General features: G+C 45.2%; 1 protein-coding gene across 4 annotated transcripts in view; it reads right to left on the bottom strand.

Annotated features, from left to right (window-relative positions):
- The window catches only part of LRP1B (LDL receptor related protein 1B), a 1,302,041-nt gene that overhangs the window by 54,986 nt on the left and 1,227,029 nt on the right, over positions 1-20,026 (bottom strand). For all 4 annotated transcript variants that reach the window (XM_050969143.1, XM_050969139.1, XM_050969140.1 and 1 more), the window contains one exon: positions 13,865-14,029. In XM_050969143.1, coding sequence (XP_050825100.1) covers positions 13,865-14,029 — 165 coding nt within the window. The remainder of the gene's footprint in view (positions 1-13,864; positions 14,030-20,026) is intronic.

The raw sequence follows: 20,026 nt of genomic DNA, 5'->3' as shown, positions 1-20,026 counted from the left end.
AGTGCCGTGATCGGGACCTGTGGATGGGGCAGGTAAACAAACTGGCCCAGCCTGCCAGGGGCTTTCCCTACACAAACAGCGACCCCAGTTTGAGAAACACTGCTATAACTTGTTCAGTAGGAATGAAACTATCAATTTAAAGTAGCTGAAACTTGGTTGAATATGCAGTAACTTACTTATGTGTAAGTGGGGGAACGGTCCCGCTATTGTGGGGAACTTTCCTGGCTTCTGCACTATCCCAGTGAAGTGGGCCAGCGAAACAATCTGAATCCTCGCTCCCATTTCCTTTACCCAGAGTCTTCCCTGCCCTTGAGGACTCCCCTTCCACTCTCCTGTCTGGCAGAGTTCTCGTAACCCCAACAAGGCTGGGCCCAGGATTCCTGGGGGGCTCAACCCCCAACCCTGCTGTGGTCACCCAGGACAGGGGCTAGGGTGTCCCCACTCCGGGGTACTCTCTTTGCAAGGTGCACCTCCCTGACCCACTGATTATTCCATACAATTTAAAGCAAATACAAGTTATTTAATTAACAATTAATTTTAAAAAAGAATAAGGAAAAATGGGAAAGGTTAAAGGGAAACACATCACACTGCTCTGTGGCAGAGAACATCACAAACAGTGTCTCTGGACATCAGGGCACTTCACAGTCTGTTCCTTGTAGGTCCCAGGCCTCCTTCTCAGGCCCTGGCTGTGCTGCAGGGATGCTGCGGGTTGGACACTTGCTCTGGCGGTGACCACACACTCTCAGGCTCTGGGTGGCAGGACCCTTCTCCCCAGTGTCACCCTCGCTCTGTCAGGGTTATGATCCCCCTCCAAGTCTGGCCTGCAGAGCCTCTTGGCTGAGGCATCTGCCTGTGCTGGGCCCACTGCCCAGGGTCCCCCTCGCTCTCCCCAGCTGCTCACCGCACCCAGCTCCAGACTGCTTCAGCCCCAGGTCCAGCTCCACTCTGCCTCAGCATCGCTGATGCTGCTGCTCTGCTTTCAGCTCCCTGGGCTGCTTGTCTAGCCTCTCTGGCTCCAGTTGCTACAGCTGTGCTCCTAGGGCAGGTCTGCTCTGCAGGCTGCTTCTGTGACTCTGCTCTCACCTGCTTCCTGGGCTGCTTCTCTGGCCCCTCTGGCTCTGGTTGCTGCAGCTCCCCTCCCAGGGCAGATCTGCTCTCTCTGGGCTGTGCTCTGGCTTTTTGGGCTGCAGCTCTGCTCCTAGCAGCTTAGCCTGGGCCCCTGCTCTCAGCTTAGCCTGGGCCCCTGCTCTCGCCTTAGCTTGGCCCCACCCAGGCAATTTCAGCTCACATGGAGGATGGGACCCACCCTGGCCTTCTGTCTCTTTGGTTAGCCTGCCTGCCCTGTCAATCAGGCTACCTAGAGCATTGACCTCTCGCCATTGTTCCTGGGGACTGTCAGTCTCAGGGTCCTGATTTGCCATCGATCCCTCCCCTTTTAGTGCTGGGAGCTAGCAACCAAAACACCCCCACTGAATGTTAGTAAGGGGATAAAAGACGGTTACTCACCTTTGTAACTGTTGTTCTTCGAGATGTGTTGCTCATATCCATTCCAGTTAGGTGTACGCGCCGCGCGTGCACATTCGTCGGAAAACTTTTACCCTAGCAACTCAGTGGGCCGGCAGGTCGCCCCCTAGAGTGGCGCCACCATGGCGCTCGATATATACCTCTGCCGGCCCACCCGCTCCTCAGTTCCTTCTTGCCGGCTACTCCGACAGTGGGGAAGGAGGGCGGGTGTGGAATGGATATGAGCAACACATCTCGAAGAACAACAGTTACAAAGGTGAGTAACCGTCTTTTCTTCTTCGAGTGATTGCTCATATCCATTCCAGTTAGGTGAATCCCAAGCCTTACGTAGGCGGTGGGGTCGGAGTGAAATGCGGGAGAATGAAAACTGCCGAGTCAGAGGCCACAGCCTCTCTTGACTGTTGAACCAGGGCATACTGCGAAGCAAAGGTATGGACCGAGGACCAATGGAGCTTCGCGACAGATCTCGTGGGTAGGTACACGAGCCAGCAAGGCGGCAGACGAAGCCTGAGCCCTGGTAGAATGCATGGTGATGTGGCTTGGTGAAATATGAGCCAAATCATAACAAGTGGGGATGTCCGCCATCACCCAAGATGAGATCCTCTGAGAGGAAAACAAGCAAGCCCTTCCTCTGGCCCGCTACCGCGACAGAGCCGGGGCACCTTAGGAGATGGGTCTGTCAGCACAATATAAATGCGAGCCCTCCACAGATGCCCAAGGAGTGCAATGGTTATGCCCATTGCGTTGAGCTGTGGGTAACATGAAAGGCCGAAACCCCTTAGGGAGGAGACGTAACAGCTACGAGGAAAGTTGTCGTGCAGGACAGGCATAGCAGAGGGCCAGTCGTGAACGGCTCGACTGAGGGAGACATAAGTCTGGTTAAAACGAGGCTGAGCTCCCAGGTCGGGGCTGGGCGGTGCACCCGAGGGTGCGAGCGCTCCAAGCCCTTGAGGGACCTCGAACCCATAGATCGTGAGAACAGGGAACGGCCACCTTAGCCTGCTGGGAGGTAGAGAGGCTGCTAAGTGTATCCTCAGCAATGATACCGTCAGGCCCTGCCGCTGAAGGCCAGAGGCAGGCCAAATAGAGGGGATCGAGACCTCAGCAGGAGCAAGATCGAGCGTATTGCAGCCGTAGAAGAAACACTTCCACCTGGCCCTGACCGTTGACCAGGTGGAAGGCTGCCCGTCACCCCGACTCAGGTACGCAGCAGCCACACCGTGAGGTAAACCAGCTGCAGGACCGAGCGACAAAGCCCGTTGTCGCCCTAAGTGATGAGGTCTGGGTGGGGTGGAAGGGTAATTAGGTCTGTTACTGACAGGCCGAGCAACATGGTAAATCAGTGCTGCCTGGACCACTCTGGAGTGATCATGACGATGCACGCTCTGCCCCTGCGGAGTTTGAGCAGGACCTAGCGGACCAGTGGGAACAGTGGGAAGGCATAATGCAATTGGCCTCTCCACGGCATCAGGAATGCGTCCAAGATCGATCCTGCGGAGAGACCTCGGAAGGAGCAGAACATCTGACATTTCCTGCTCTCGCAGTGAGCGAACAGGTCTGTGTGAGGAAACATCTCAACTTCCGGAAAGCCGAACGCCTCACATGGGGCAGAGTGATCGCTCGTAAGACCAGACAGACTTGCTGAGGCAAAGCGTTAAGACGTTCCGAACGCCTGGGAGAAAGGACGTCGCCAGCTCCATCGAATGGGCCATGCAAAAGACCCGGAAATGGATGGCCTCCTGACAAAAAAGGGGGGGGGGGCAATGTCCCTCCCCGGATACTCATGAAGCACATGGCCGTTGTGTTGGCCGTAAACACCGAGATACAACGGCCTCGCAGCTGCCGCCGGAACCCCTGGCACGCCAGGCGGACTACTCTCATTTTTGGGGCATTGATGTGGAATGCCAGCTCCCAAGAAGACCAAAGGCCTTAAGCCCGGGGGTGACCATGAGCACTCGAGCAGAGAGATGACGCGTCCGTCGTCCGGGCAGTGAGGGCTGGGGCGGATGAAACCGCATCCCTGCCCACATCAGGGAGGGAGGTAGCCACCACTCTAGGGAGTCTATGGTGTTCGAGGGAACGGTGACCACCATGACCATTGGCTCCCTGTCCGGGCGGTACGCCGAGGTGGGCCGGACTTGGCGAGGACGGAGGCGGAACGTGGCGTGTTTGGATACAAACTTGCGGGCAACCATGGACCCAGGAGACTGAGACAAGAACAAGTCGAGGTCGTTGGGAAAGCCCTTCGACCTCCTATGATTGTTGCCATCGCCTAAAACCGCAGGTGTGATAAGCAGGCTCCAGCTGGGTAGGAGACCAGGATAGCCCCTCGGAAGCCCAACCTCTGCGTGGGAACCAGAGTGGATTGCTCTATAGGAACCATCAGGCCTTGGCCTGTGAATAAGACCGTGACGATGTCCACGCACTGAGCGGTTTGTGTCTCAGAGTCTCCTCGGATAAGCGAATCGATGGTAGGCGGCGACTATGGCCGTAAGCCAGGAGAGTGACCGTTGGCTATAAAGCGGAGGTACCTCCTGTGCGGAGGGAAGATGGCGTCACGAAAGTACGCGTCCCTCATATCCAGGGCGGCATAGTAGCCCCCAGGAGGTAAGGATGGAATAATGGTTCCCAGGGATACCATGCAGAACTTCAACCTCATTCTAAACCGGTTGAGTCCGTGCAGGACCAGGAAGGTCTGACCTGTGCCCGCGTGGGGGACTAGGGCATAACGGGAGTAAAACCCCTCGCCCCTTTCGCCCGCCGAAGGGGGACAGGGCTGGAGCAAATTAAAGGTGATACACTGTCCCCAGGTACACCTTGGAAGGTTCGTCTCCGGTCCCAGTGGTAATTACGAGGGACCTTGACCTTGGCTCTTTAGGGGGCCTGACGTTCGTCCGCGACCACCTTGGCCTTGCCGTTAGCCAAAGTTCTGCCTCTGGCTAGGCACAGAGTATGGCGGCTGGGGCCAGAAAGGCCTGCGTTTAATCGCCGGCGTATGCATGCTTAGAGAGCGCATTAGGAGCCCATCGACCACCAGGCTTCGCAGCCTGGGGCTGTCCCTGCCACGACGAGGCCTTTACCAACAAAGGGTAAATCCTGAATGGCAAACTGCAGCTCCCGTCGGAGGTTTGAAACCTGAAGCCATGCACCTCATGGCGACGCCCAAGGCCAGAGTCCTGGCCGCAGTGTCTGCTGCGTCCAACGAGGCCTGGAGGGACGCTCCGGGAACCTCCTTTCCTCTGTCCTCCGAGACGGCAGCGGACTCCTGGCGGGAGGTCTGAAGGAAAAACTCCTTCACCCCGGTGCTATAAGTATTGCAGCTAAGCAAGGCTTGTTGCTTTGCTACCTAGAACTGTAGGGCCTCTGCAGAGTACCCTGGCGGCCAAGCAAGCCCATGCGCCAAGCCTCTTTCGGCATTGGGGCGGGCGCCCGCTGGCCATCATGTCAGGATCATGGTCCTGAGCATAGAATCTGCGCATATGGAATGACACAGATGCGTGTGCGGACTGCCACGGAGGTACTAAAGAAGGCACAGGCAGAGTCTCTGACTCACTCGGACCTTGCCCAACTCGGCACCGGGGACCGGCGCCGGGAGGCGTACCGGTACCTGGAACGAGATCCAGACCCGCAACCAGAACGGTGCCGGGAGGTCAACCGAGATCTCGAGGCTCGGGGAGAGATTACAGGAGTCAAGGTATCCGCCGCGGCGCCGGGAGTCGGAACGGTGCCGACAGCGGGTCGGCAAACGGAATATCGGGCGGTGCAGCGAGTGTGACCAGTACCGATGAGGAAACAGCATCGGGACTGCCGATGGTGCCGGGCGTGTCGACAGAACCTGGAGTGCCTGCGGGACCGTAATCATGAACGGTGCCGCTCTGCTGTGCTGACAGAGGACGGTCACCTGAAGAGACTGTATCAGGCAGCATCGACTCTGTCATGGCAATGAAATTCCTCGCCGTCGGTAACGTCTCCGGCGTGGAGGGAACAGCAGGCTCAACCACAGCGCATAGTGGGGAGCTGTCAGGCATCGGACTCGACGGCCCTTGTGGGACCGGGGTTGACGGTACCGAGGTTCGGTGCCGGGCGATCCGAGTTAGATAAGCTGGCTGGCTGCGGTGCCGTCGGCACGGAAGCAGCAGGAGCAATAAGCTCAACCACGGCGCGTGCCGGGGAGCCGTCAGGCACCGGATTCGATAGCCCTTGTGGGACCGGAATCGACGGTGCCGACATTGTCGGTGCCTCAGAGGCGTCGGTGCTGGGCAATCCGACCGAGACTAGCCCTCTGGCTGCGATGCAGGTTGCACGGAAGCAGGAGCAGGGCTCTCAACCACGGCGCGTGCCGGGGAGCCCTCAGGCCCTGGATCCTAACGGCCCTCGTGGGACCGGGACCGACGGTGCCGACGTCATCGGTGCCGCAGCAGACGTCGGTGCCAGGCGATCCGACTCAGAGGAGCCCTCTGGCTGCGGTGCCGTTGGCACGGAAGCAGCATGAGCAGTAACTCAACCACGGCGCGTGCCGGGGAGCCGTCAGGCACCGGATCCTAACGGCCCTCGTAGGACCGGGATCGGCGGTGCCGACGTCGTCGATGCCTCAGCAGGTGTCGGTGCCGGGCGATCCGACCTAGACGGGCTCACTGGCTGCAGTGCCGCTGGCACGGAAGCAGCAGGAGCAGTAGCTCAACCACGGCGCGTGCCGGGGAGCCGTCAGGCACCGGATTCTACGGCCCTTACGGGACCGGGATCGACGGTGCCGACGTCGTCGATGCCTCAGCAGGTGTTGGTGCCGGGCGATACGACCTAGACGGGCTCACTGGCTGCAGTGCCGCTGGCACGGAAGCAGCAGGAGCAGGAGCTCAACCACGGCGCGTGCCGGGGAGCCGTCAGGCACCGGATTCCACGGCCCTCGTGGGACCGGGATCGACGGTGCCGACGTCATCGGTGCCGGGTGATCCGTCTTAGATGAGCTCTCTGGCTGCGGTGCCGTTGGCACGGAAGCAGCAGGAGCAGTAAGCTCTACCACGGCGCGTGCCGGGGAGCTGTCAGGCACCGGATTCCGTGGCCCTGGGGGACTGGAAACGACGGTGTCGACGTCATCGGTGCCTCTGCAGGTGTCGGTGCCAGGTAATCCAACTTAGACGAGCTCCCTGGCTGCGATGCAGATGGCACGGAAGCAGCCGGAGCAGGGGGTCTCAACCACGGCGCGTGCTGGGGAGCCATCAGGCACCAGCAGGAATCGTAGGCTCTCTCGACCTCGGAAGAAGGGAGCGGTGCCGAGCCGATATCGGTGCCGGCGACGGCCGGTGCCGAAAGGCCTTGGTAGTATCGGCGGGGTCCGGTGCCAAGGAGGCGCTACTGCCCGCCGCTTGATCATCGCTCGGCGCCCCAGGTGGAGGGGTAAGTGAAAATCCCACACCGTTTTGTTCTCGGCTTAAAAGCCTTGCAAATGGGGCACTTAGCTGTCAAGTGTGATTCCCTGAGGCACTTGAAACAGGAGTCGTGTGGATCTCCCTTCGGCCGCGGCTTCTGGTACGCCGGCCCATTCGAAAAACCGGTGAGCCCCGCATGGGCTCCGGGACCGGGTTCATGGAAGGGGCTACTTCCCGAACCCCGCTAACTAAACTAACCATGTTAGCAAAGAAAACGTATAACTATACAAATATATAAATAAAAGGGTTATAACTGCGTAACTATATACGAGAAATACGAGTAGCTAGGGAAGTGGAGGTCAGCTAAGCCGCGCTCCACTGTTCCAACGACCGACACGGGCGGTAAGAAGGAACTGAGGAGCGGGTGGGCCGGCAGAGGTATATATCGAGCGCCATGGTGGCGCCACTCTAGGGGGCGACCTGCCGGCCCACTGAGTTGCTAGGGTAAAAGTTTTCCGACGAATGTGCACGCGCGGCGCGTACACCTAACTGGAATGGATATGAGCAATCACTCGAAGAAGAACAGTCCCCTTACACAGGGCCAGCGCTTCCATTTAGGTGGCCTAGGCGGTCGCCTAGGGTGCCAGGATTTGGGGGTGTGGCATTTTGCCGCTCTCGGCGGCAATTTGGCGGCGGGGAGTACTTCCACGCTCCGGGTCTTCGGCAGCAATTCTGCGGTGGGTCCTTCACTCGCTCTGGGACCCGCCGCTGAAGTGCCCCGAAGACTGGGAGCGCGGAAGGACCCCCCCGCCGCAGAAATGCTGCCGCCGACCAGGAGCGCAGAAGGACCTCCACCTAGGGCGCCAAAAACCCTGGCGCCGCTCCTGCTCTTACATATGCATCAAAATATGTCTCTTGTTCTCTAAGCACCAAATCAACTATACTGAATTCAGATGCTGACATGCAATTTTTTTTTTTTGACTCAGAGTTGTACTCTTGTATATTTTGTATTTGGATTCTTGCCACTGGGTTAAGTGGTTTCAGACAGCTTCGAGTTAAATCATTGTTGTCTGGTACATAAGAGTATTAAAAAAATAATGACAGAATAAGATCTAAAAGTTTGAAGCCTCTGTTTTCTTGTCAAGCTCTTCTTTTTAAAAAGTGATGGGGAAAGTGTATTTTGCCTGTTCATGGGAGAATTTTATTCTCTTCTGTGCAACAGTAGGCTTACAAATAGGTCAGTTTTTGACAGTTATGTGAAGATTTCTTTCATTTTATCCTAAAACCTATTTTTTGTCATTTAATTTAATGTGTCAGCTAGAAATGCCAGCAGTTCATTTTCCATTAACATGCAGACAGTTATCATCCAATTTTTTTTTAAATAATGCTTAGCTCTTATAAAGCATCTTCTGTCTTTGAATTTTAAAATACTTCTCAGATTGTTTTATTAAAACTCATACAATGACCAATGTTACCACACCATACTACCCTACAGTAGTGAGATATTGTGGTTTAGTGGACAGACCAGTGTCCTGGTATTCAGGAAGCCTGGGTTCTGTTCAGGCACTGGCCTGTGGTGTGAGTTGGGGCAAATCACATCATTTTTCTGTGGCCCAGATGTAAAATAGGGATGATGATAATAGTGGTATCCTTTAAAAATGCTTTGAGATCTACTGATAAAAAATGCTATATAAGAATCAGATCTTATTAATAGAGATACCAGATGATAGCATGGAGAACATTTTTATACGGTTGCCTTATGTACATCCAACCATCATACGGGAATCATAATCATACAACAATCTTGTGTCAACTTGTGTTCTAAAGGTAAAATAAAATACCTTAACATTATATCCTTTTTGCTCTTTCTTTCATCTTTACCCTCCCAGGTTTTAATGTCCCTCAGTTAGCATACTCTATAGCACTTGCTATATGGCAACATCATCTTTCACTTCCCCTACCTATCCCTCATGGCCACACCTCCTCCATCTCCATCAATGAATTATCCCCTTGTGGAAGTTCCTGTAATTAAATGTCTACACTGTGTTCTCCAAACTTAAGTGCCTGTAAAAGCAGCAAGAAGGCAGCAACTTTCGACACAGCACATTTTCAGCACATGCTCCAGCTGGACGAGCTCTACACTAGAAAATGACAACTCTTTAAGCAGGTGAAGGTTAGTGAAAGCTGACTCTTGCTGCAACTATGTCTGTCTCCACCTTGGCCACTTTTAGAGTGTGATGAAAGATTTCTACTAACTGCAATGTTTCTAAATTTATTGGTGTTTAGTCCGTTCTCTGGTATTCGCTGTCTCTGCTTCTTTTAGGGTGGATGGTTCAATTGATCTGGGGGTTCATAAAGTACATATTCCCTATTTTGAAGTGAATTTTGTTTGACCTTGATCTAAATAATGTATATTAAATGCTTGTAAATATAAACAAATAAAAATAACTTAAAATAAAGAACCAACAATGTATTTATATATTCTTAAAAACTGAAAATTTATATTCTGCTTAATATAGTTGGAAGTTGCTAGTCCTTGAGCTCAGACTACCTTGTAAAAAATGGAAAAATAAATATGAATGACTATTGAGTCTCACAGTATCTTTAACACTTGAAAACTGATGGAATGGGGAACAAGCAGAGAAAATATATTCCGATTAATATGCATTTTTGCAAATGTTTTGTACAGCATTTTAGTAAGCTAATTAGAGTATATCTTGTTTTGATTTTACAAAAAACTTTTGAGGGTAGGCAAAGCAGATGTGATACCAGAGGCACATGTAGTTATCTTGTGGCAGCAGGATATGAACAAACCACCTGAGAATGGGAAGTGTGTGGGACTCAGATAAAATTTTCTCAGAAGTGAATGGGGTTGATCAACATCTTAATATCTATAGTTTGGGTTTGATCAGATTACATGGAAGATTTTAGATCCTCTTCTAAAGGTTTAGACTGCTATACAGTAGCAAATAAACTGTCCTGTTTACCTGCACAAATAAATGTCAGCACTCTCTCCTTTTCGTGTCTATGAGATTGTTTTTTCTCAATCTAACCATCATCTTAAATTCAAAATATGATTTATATATGAGAAGAGTTAAGAATAAGGACTCATCTAAAAGTGGACATTCACCTCTGTTGGCTCAAGGTATGTCAACAATTTGAATACATAACTGAGAAATAGTTTGTATGTTGTTATATTGAATACAATATCTTGGAAGGAAAGATTGAAGATACTGTTTTGAAGTAAAAAGTAAAAAGTGGATAGAATTATTTCATTTTCATTACAGAGAAATGGTGAGAATTTTTATATGCATTCTAATTTTTTTTTTACACTAAATTCTGTTTCCTTAAATTTCAAATGATCAAGTTGAATGTCTACATTATTGGAAATTACATCTTTGTTCACTCTGGCAATAGTAGACTCAGGGCCAGAAATTTAAATACAGCAAAACCTGCCTTAGACACCACCTCTGAAGAGAGACCACCTGTCATAAGAGACTACTTCCAGAAGCCAGGGAACACCACCGCTCTCTTGTGTGAAAATCATCTCTTGCAAGTGGCCACTTTTGCTAACTCCCATAAGTGGTTGCTCTTGGCAGGTTTTACTGTATTCATTTGGTATATAGGAATATGTACACTCTCTTCCATTTGTCTATCCCATTTGATACCATTCTTACATAACAGAGTACAGTCTAATATAAGGAGTTCAAAGATAGTATGTTAAAGGATTGCTTGTCTTGACAGCTATAATTTTTGTCCACATGATAATTCACATTCATGAGACTGAAGACTCATCTCGGGATGGAGGTTTTATTGGGAGAATTTTTAGTATAAACAGTTACTTCTTAGAAATATAGGGCTTGATCCTTGGTAGAACCAAGGTATACACTCTTTCAATATTGGGGGCAGACAGGGGCTACTTTGGCCCATGGGGTAAATTAGAGCAGTCTTGGGACTGTTCTCAACAATGCTGTTTGCAGTGCCTCCTTAAGAACCATTGTGCTAGCTAAGGATCAACAGAGTATCTTGAACTCCAGCTGTGCTCCATCTCACCCCCAGCATTCCACAACTGAAGGTGGGCAGAGGTAATGGTTTTGAGGTAGCTACACTACTTCAATGCCAGTTGGGCATTATCCCGTTTCTAAAAACCCAAACTTCCCTGTTTCAGGAAGCTTCTGGTCCCTTTGTGACAAGTGAGGAGTACAAATGAGTTATTCAGCGTGGGCCAAAAATCTGATCTGATATCTTGTAAGTCTCCATCAAAGAGAAGCTCCATACATTGGTTAAAAAAAAATGTCAGATTAAACTGCAATTCTGAGTCTATTAATACTGATATTTAGAAGGTTTTTAAAGCGGCATAAAATACTTCATCAACTGTTCTTTTACCTGTGCCAAGGAACAGCCAATTTGATTTTCTGCTTATTTCAAATTACTCTAATCAAGAATTCTATTTCCTGCAAATATACTAGGAATACCGGTTTATCTAATTTTGTGATCGTCCTAAATCTTGTTAACGTTTTCAATAAGCTCACTTATTGCTCTCTCATTTTATTTTGTACTTTTATTCTGTAAGAAACAAGCAATTGTGGTTTTTTAGCAATTGTGTTTTAGACTTTTACTATTAATGTTAATTATTTTTTTAAAAATTCCTGTTAATTAGGTTTGCTGGAAAACATTCATTACTATTATCCAAACTTTTAATTAGAGCTCTCAGATGTGTGCTTTTAATTAACTGATGACATTTTCTTTGTTCAATTATTGTAGTTCAATACAACTGTCAAAAACTTATAAATTTTAATTAGAGCTGCCCCAACTCTAGTTATGTAATGTCCACATAGGAATTTGCCAAAAGGCTTAACTGCAAGTAAACCAACAATGAATAAATCCATGAACTACCAGTGGGATTTGTTTAACAAATTAACATGTGTGTGCAGATGAGGTTCTACAACATATAATACTCAACAAAAATTTAACACAATAATGTTTTTAAAAAATGAATAACACTCTGCAATTGACTTAATCGGTTATCAAATTATTATTAAACTGGTGGTAAAAGAGAACAGAATTTATATGCATGCATTGGAAAACGGGTGGCTCTAGACATTTCGCCGCCCCAAGCATGATGGCACGCCGGGGGGGGGGGTGCTCTGCCGGTCGCCGGTCCCGCAGGTGGGAGGTCCACCGGAGCCCTGCCTGCTGCCCTCCCGGCGACCGGCAGAGTGCCCCCCGCGGCATGCTGCTCCAAGCATGCCCCTGTTGGAAAAGCATTTCCTTATCATTAACTCTCAATTTCAAGCCCCTGAGGGCAGGCGGGAGTATCTAAGCAAACTGCAGAAATGCCTGGTAAAGGAGACTACAGGATTGTTTCTGGCAGCACTGCAGCTACAGCCAAGTCCACCCCCCTGGCTTGAGGAGAGGCAGGGCAGCAGCAGCGAAGAGAGCAGAGTCTATTTGCTCTCTAATCCTGGTCTCCAGTCGAAAGTTAGAGGCCAAGCAAGAGCGAAGGTAGTAACAGCAGAGGCTACCCTTCAAGCAAAAGGTAGGAGATGGGACACAGCAGCTGGGGATGAGCTAAGCCCTAAGCAGGACACAGGAGGCAATCAGCAGGCATCAGACACTATGTTGGGGTAGCTATAGATGTGCTCCCCACAAACATATGGGAGGAATTGGCTGATAACTACCATCTTTACATTGCTAAAATGTTGGGGAACTTCCCTGTCTAGGGTATTCCTTCTCAGGAGGAGGGCTACTAAGGGTGAAGGAATATGGTGGATACAGAATCTAGAAGCTTGCTCATAAGCTAGGGTAGTAGATGGCCAAAAAGGGGTGGCAGGAAGTGAGGAAATACCTCCAATAGCAGAGGACTGTGCACTCAAGCCAACAGAGGTTTCGTCAGAAAAAGAGGGGCTATGCCCCATACCCAACATATCAGGCATCCCATTCACCTCTCTCTACAGGGAAAACCACATGGGACACAGGTGCTTTTTAAAACTGAGATGCCAGGAGACACTTTGCAGGAACAAACTGGTACCCACTGGTCAAAGGCTGTTAAGGAAAATGTTTGGAAAGAAGACTATGTGGACGTATTCACTTGTCTGTCCATGAAAATTGAGCAGCAGATATGGGAGTGGTGAAAAAGAAAGAAGGGGACAAATCCAGCAAGCCCAAGCTGGCTAGGAAACTAGAGAATTTTTAGAATTAGCTGCAGTAGACAAACACACACACACACACACACACACACAGAGAAGAACACATTAAATTAACCCAAAATGAAGTATCACCTTTTTCAAATATTTAGAAGTTATATCATGGACACATGCCACACATGGTGATGAGACATGATTATGTGATGAGAAGGAGTTTAGACTTATGGCTGCAGAGGAGCCAATCTTGCCCTGGGGTCAGAAGGCGCAATACTTGTGGCTTAAATGCACAACTCCACACCATTCCACCCAGCATGTTATACAAACAGCAGGTTACCTGTACCAACGCTACAGGCTTTGGATATTGTCTCAAATGTCTGTTTCACATTTAATAAAGGGACGTTTCCTATTGCCGAGAGAAGCATTGATATAAAAGAATGTAAAGGTAGTATGATGATGATCTGCCATGGGGCAGAGGAAAAGCCTTATCTTTTTGAAAGGAGAGTGGTCATCATGTGCCCAGCATTCTGATGAGAGCAGCAGGAGAAAGCAACGATCATGGAAAAAGCCCAGTCTCCAATTAAAGGACCCTATTATGGCCTTATCCTAACAAGACAGACAGGGTTTATATAATGTAAAGGATTTGTAGTAGGTTTTCAAAACCAAGTTGAGGAGGAGAGGCTTTATGTGTGGACAGAAATTTTAAAATCCATAAAGATTACAACAAATAGTTCAAGGAAAAAGAAAGGAAGGGGAATCAGGTACATGTGTAGAATAAATCCAAACATTTCAGTCAAGATAAAAGTATAGAAGCTGCATGCAAATATTTACCAAGAGCAGAGGCTACACACGTTCCTCCATTTTGACAGTAATTGTAACAGTGGTTGGTTTCACATCTTTCTCCAGAATAGCTGGGCCAACAGTGACATCTTAAATCACCCTTCTCATTCATAATGCATCTTCCTCCATTTTCACAAGTCAGTTTACATGTATCCTCTGTAGTAAAATTCACAAAGGTTACTGGACTTTTCAAAAATTCTATTTCAAATAATCAGAGAAAATGATTACTCATTTGAATACTTCTTTCACTGTAAGGGCTGCAGAATCAGAATTTAGTTTCCATCTGGGGGACTTGAGAAAACTATACTTTCCTACCTCATCTGGCTTCCCCTCATGCACCCTCTTCCCTATCCCTCTTAACTCTTTCCCTTCTGTGTCCTCTCTGCCTTTGTCTTTCTGTTCAGCTAATAGCCTCCTAACTCACCCCCACACAAAGGACTTAAAAACAAACCAATCAACCGTCTAGCCAGGGTAGTCAATAGGTAGACTGCTGGCCAAATATGAACCACCACACACTTTTGAATGAGCCATAAAAACTTTTTATTTACTTATTATTAATTATTATTATTATTATTATTTTAGCGTTATTTTCTCTGGAGTCTCGACTTTGACTATACCTTTAACAAGAAATGTGGATCTTGACAATAAAATAATTTATTACCCCATCCTATTCCATCCTTTCTCACCGCCTCCCCCCCACACCTCCAACATGCGGAACTAACATGTTTAGAGACAATCACTTTACATTTGCAGACATCAGTCTCTTCATATGTATATTCATTTCCCCTACTCTTTGTCTTGTCTATTTAAATTATAACCTTTTTTGGGAAGGGCCTGCCTATTTCTTTGTTTGTACAGTATGTAGCCCATTCTCACTAGGCTGTAGGCACTACTGTAACATAAATAATGATATTCTTGAAGCCAATTTCAGCTCAGGCATAAACTTACTGTCTTCCTTTACAGTGGTGTCTACTTTGGTAACAGCATCAGAACACGGCAAGAAATTAATATATTTATGTCTGTTTCAATGCACAAAACATTCAAGAAGAAATCAATTGTAGAATATCATGTATATAATACTGAAAAATTCAAATAATTATAATCGTTAGGTTGCTTAAATATCCACACAGCTTTCAAATCCAGTTTGGGCTATCTTTCCATTGCTTACAAAATGGATCATGTGAAGTTGGACTAATTAAAATGTCTGTCTATTCCTGCCTTCCAATCTTGGTCTACAATTGAAGAACTGTCCATTTTAAGAAAAAGGATGTCACAAAACTCCAGGAAGAATTCATTATTATGTCCACCAGAAATATAGATGTTTCCAAAGATTAGTGTTTTGGAGCTAAAACAATATATAACAAAGGTTTCTGTTTCTTCTAGATTACTCTAGGATTGGATGATCTGAATGGATTAAGATGGAAATCCTTTCATATATCCTTTTATACAGTTCAAAGTGTATTTCTTTGTTCATACTAAGGTTCACACGCATGAACATTTCCACAAAAATAGCACTAATTTATTGGGTCAAATATAGAACTCGGTTAAATTTTTGCAATTTCACTGGTCTGCACATGTATAATAATTAAGGGGAAAAACTGAACAATTGTGTGTTTTAAAAAAACAGAGGAAAAGGAAATATTTTCCTTTATTTTGGTTATAGTTGATGTCACTAGAAATAGAGCAGTTATTAAAATAATTCTAGGTCCCCACAGAAACACATAAAAATATAAGGAAAATTTAATTATGCTTTTAGAATACAAATATTATGCTTTTAGAATACAAAATATTGGATTTTTATAACTATTTTCTTTATAAAATAAGTTAGTTCAAGAATATTAATTTATTTTATATGAAATAATTATTAACCAGTCAAGCTACAACAACATTTTTGGATTTTACTAATTTAGAAATATTAAAAGTAGGGTTTCAAGATGTAACAGACTGCCAGAGTTCTACAACCCCATGTAGGAATGCAGGACTTTTAAAATAAGTAGGCTTGATGTTAGAGGTGAGAAACCTATGTCAAGAAGCAAAACTATTCTTCCTGACTCAGATCAGGTGAATCCTATTAACTGCAATCAGGATGTAAGAGAGCCTGACAGTGTTTCTGAGGTGGTAGGAAATGAAGGCATGAACAGAGGGATCATTTTGGGGGCAAAAACTTGGAACAGAGAAGCTTAGAAGAAAGTTTATGCTAAGGTTTACATTCTATTATTTAAATTAATGACAAAAGACAAATCACTTGATGCAGATAAATTAGGAACATAATTAATGTGTTTACTATTTGGAGCACAGAGTAAGAATTGACCTGCTTATGCAAGGATTCTAAACTCTGAAAGCTTTTTTTGGTGAAAAATGCAAATATGGTGACACTGAAACATTTCAGGAATTTGTACAGATTTTGCCAAACTGTTTCAGTTGGAAAAAACTAAAAATAATAAGATATTCAATTCAAACCAACTTTTTATTTTAATTTTATTTTTTAAATTAAACATTAAAAATGCTCAGAGTCTAAACACGTTTCATTTGGTATGATTTTTTTCTTTCATTTTTTTGAAAAAAAAAAGTGTTTTCAGTATGACCCAAAACAAGCTTTTCAATTTTATGATACTGCCAGGAAACTGAAAACTCCATTATTTTCACATTATTCTAATGTGAACTATTTATATAGATATAAATATACATTACTGTGTGTCCTCTCTCTTCAATTCTTTTTTCTCTTCCTAAAGAAAAAAACCCTATGTGTACTACTCCCTAAAAAGAACGGAAATCAAACACTTAATTGTTTGCAAAAATGTGGGTGGGTCAGATTCAGGAGACATTGAAATAAGGAAATAATGAAGTCATTCACTTTCTATTATTTATTATGATCTCTCTCTCTCTCTCTCCCCCAATCTGTTACATAATGGAGAAGCAGTAAGCCCTGAGATCCTAAAAGAAAGAAAAGTGAAACATAAGGAAAGGTCATCTCAAGAGGAGCAAAACAAGGAATCTCTCTCTCTCTTTTGGCTTCAGTATAATACATAATGAAGGGTTAATGCATTTTATACACCCAGGCACATAAAATTCTGCTTGTTTTTGCCTTAGAAAAAAATCAAAATGTCATTTATGGTCTTCCTTCTTGATATGATTCTCTATCAGTGTAGTCATCAGGAAAAAAAGACAACAGAATATGTTTGTCATTGAGGTCTTTTGATCAGACTACTTTTGAAAAATGCAAGAAATCCTCTCCCCTGGTAAAATTTATCCTCCTTCAATTCCCTATCAAAACGATTCCTTGGATTAGGGGAAAATGTTCACAGATCCATTTCCAGAGAGGTAACAGAGCAACAAAGAGTTATGTGATTCCTAATAATTACATTGAAAGTTTATGGCAAAATGAGGAGATGGAAGACCCATAACTTTCTCTCTGGACAACAGTACCACACACACAAGGTGCCCTGTATTTAGGAAAACTGAGATATCAGCGTAGGAGAGGGGGATTTTTTAAGCACAAGTCCAATTGATTTTCAATAAATCTATTCACTTTAGAATAAAAGCACTGAAATCTACAAAAGAAAAAAAAACACTGTAAGAGCAAACCATTATTAATAGTCACATTTTTCAAATGAAATAAGTAAAGCACAGGCAGATTTAATGGCTTAGACGGAAAGCATTGTTGCCAAATGGATAGGGACTATAAAGTCAAGAGTCTTGAGTTCAAAGCTTGGTTCTGACACAGTCATCTATAATTATTCTGTAATACCTATTACCATTGAAAGTAAAAGCTGGGATGCAAACAGGTACATAGCTAATTTAGTTTTGTTGTGAGTGTACGTATTATGGCAGTTGCACATTGAGGACCCAATCCAGCAAAGCATTTAAACTCAAGCTTAACTTTAGTATGTGAATAGTCACATGCTTAAATTCTTTGCTGGATCAGAATACAGATGTGCTCAGGAGCCATTATTAGTCTGGTCAACACCACTCACTCTTTGAACTTAATAATTTAGTGATCTGTCCAACTCAACTATTTAAAATTTAATAAACTCAATCTTTATAAAACCTAAACAAACATACAAAAAGAATGTGTATCTCTGAAACAACAACAACAAAATTAAGATTGCTAAGGACAAACAATGTATGTAACATAATTTACAAAATCCCACCTCTTGAGAAAAATGTAATAAAAACATACTGTCTTCATAATAAACTAACACATTATTTTTATCAAATGTAGAGACATGCATATTTATCATAACATACAATATGAAATAACAACTCAAACTGTGGAAAACACTGTAAGATACTTCTACTGAGTACAATTTTGAATATTTGCCTTAGCAAGGCTAGTTATGAGGAAGCAGTTTTGAATGATAGAAAATAAGGATCTATAAGTGAGATTGTTCAAAAGAAGCAGAAAAGAATGTTTGAATGACCAAATTTATTATCTGTTATTCAGATAAAATAATTTTTCAAAGTGGATTAGGTAACCAGGCTATGTGCAGAAAACAAAAGATAAGTGCTTGGAGATCTCATTCTAAAGGATCTGTAGAATAGCTTAAACTCCTGGAACCTGGATAGTGATTTCTCGTCATCTTCTTTTTTATTTTTTTGGCAGATGACATATAGACTTTCAGAGTACTGGAACATCAGTAAAAGAAGAGAATCTCTGTGATTTAATTAGAATAATCTGATTCAGTGATCATACTTCTTTCAAGAGTGAGGATGAGGCTGTTCAAATCTGGGCTGTGCAGGCGCCCCTGATGAGGAGGCCTGCACAACTTAACCACTGTCAAGGTGGAAACAAGGTCATCTCTAATTTGGACAGAGAATTAAAGGCCTCCTCAGACACTCAAATGATGAAGAGTATGGTTGATTTATGCATTTTTTATCTGATGCTGATATTAAGAGTTGAAGTAACTCCATATTTGGGCCAGGGATGAGATAGATTGCCCACTCCCAGGACTCTGATGTATTTTCCCTTGGAGAAGCATAGAGTGTTTTGACTTGTTGGCAGACAAATTGTGAAGCTTCAAAGGTATCTTCTTTTTATAACTGTGATCTTCTGTTTCCATGCTGAACCACTCTGCCTTCTGTTTGCATGGTATGCACTGATGATACTCAGATAGATGATTTTCTGTGAAGATTATGAAAAAGCTCCTCTTTCCTTGAAGGCTGCTGATGCAAATCTATATGGTTTTGTTCTTCATTGTTACATAGGTTACTACCACATGGAACAGATCAAATTTTGTTCAGAACTTCTTTGAAGGATGCTGAAAAAGTTTCAGAGTCCCAACTTAAAGTGCTCTTGACTTTCTTGTTGCTTTAATCTTTTAAATAGAAGTTCTATTAAAATAATCAATCATCTATTTAATTAAGGAATGGAAGGTTCTAGACCCTGTAATTTTATAGTATTTCAGTCTGGCAATTTATTCTATTGTTACTGTATGGGTTTTCCAAGTTAGATCTTATTATTTTTTCAGAGAACAGTTTCCTCTGACTTTAATTTAGAAGAAAAGTATTTCCTTGGATACTTTTTCTTCCATTCTTCCTTTTGATTTGGCTGCATGCTCCTTGTGTTATTAACCTTGTGACATGTTTTCTCAGAAAGCTCAAGGCACAAAATCTCTTGTGCTGATCTTTGCCAGTTTTTTCTGACTGAGAGTAAAAGAGCCGACGTTTTCCCATGGATGAAGCATTTGAGGAGGCCATAATACAATACTTTTTGGACATTTTCAGCTTTTGGAGATTTTGGGACTACAGTCCTCTCTTGAGAGGGAGAAATTTTCTTCTTTGATAAGTGATTTCATCTCTTAGGAAAGACAAGACTATGTTCATCCCCTGGGCTGGAAGACACCAAATGGATGGATAGGCCTCTGTAATAACAGCTTAATGAACTACATTACATGGAGGAGGAGAAAGGAATCCTTTCTCCAAGGAGGAGATAATTTGTTTTAGGAAATGGGAGGATATTTTAGTCTCTTGCTTACTCTTGAGAACAATGTGCAGTTTGCCACTTTCCCAGCTCAGTGACAATGTAGATTAAAGGGTTTTATAGCCTTATGCCAAAGCAGTGTGATCTTTTCTATCCTGCTGAAGAGCCCTTCCTGCTTGGGGGGAGAGGGGTACTCTCTAGGGCTGTATTTGTCTGGAATCTAGTCCTGATCT

The sequence above is a fragment of the Gopherus flavomarginatus genome, chromosome 10 (assembly GCF_025201925.1).
Source record: "Gopherus flavomarginatus isolate rGopFla2 chromosome 10, rGopFla2.mat.asm, whole genome shotgun sequence".
NCBI classification, from domain to species: domain Eukaryota; kingdom Metazoa; phylum Chordata; order Testudines; family Testudinidae; genus Gopherus; species Gopherus flavomarginatus.
The sequence above is the reverse complement of the archived record's forward strand: the minus strand, read 5'-3'. Positions and strand labels throughout refer to the sequence as shown.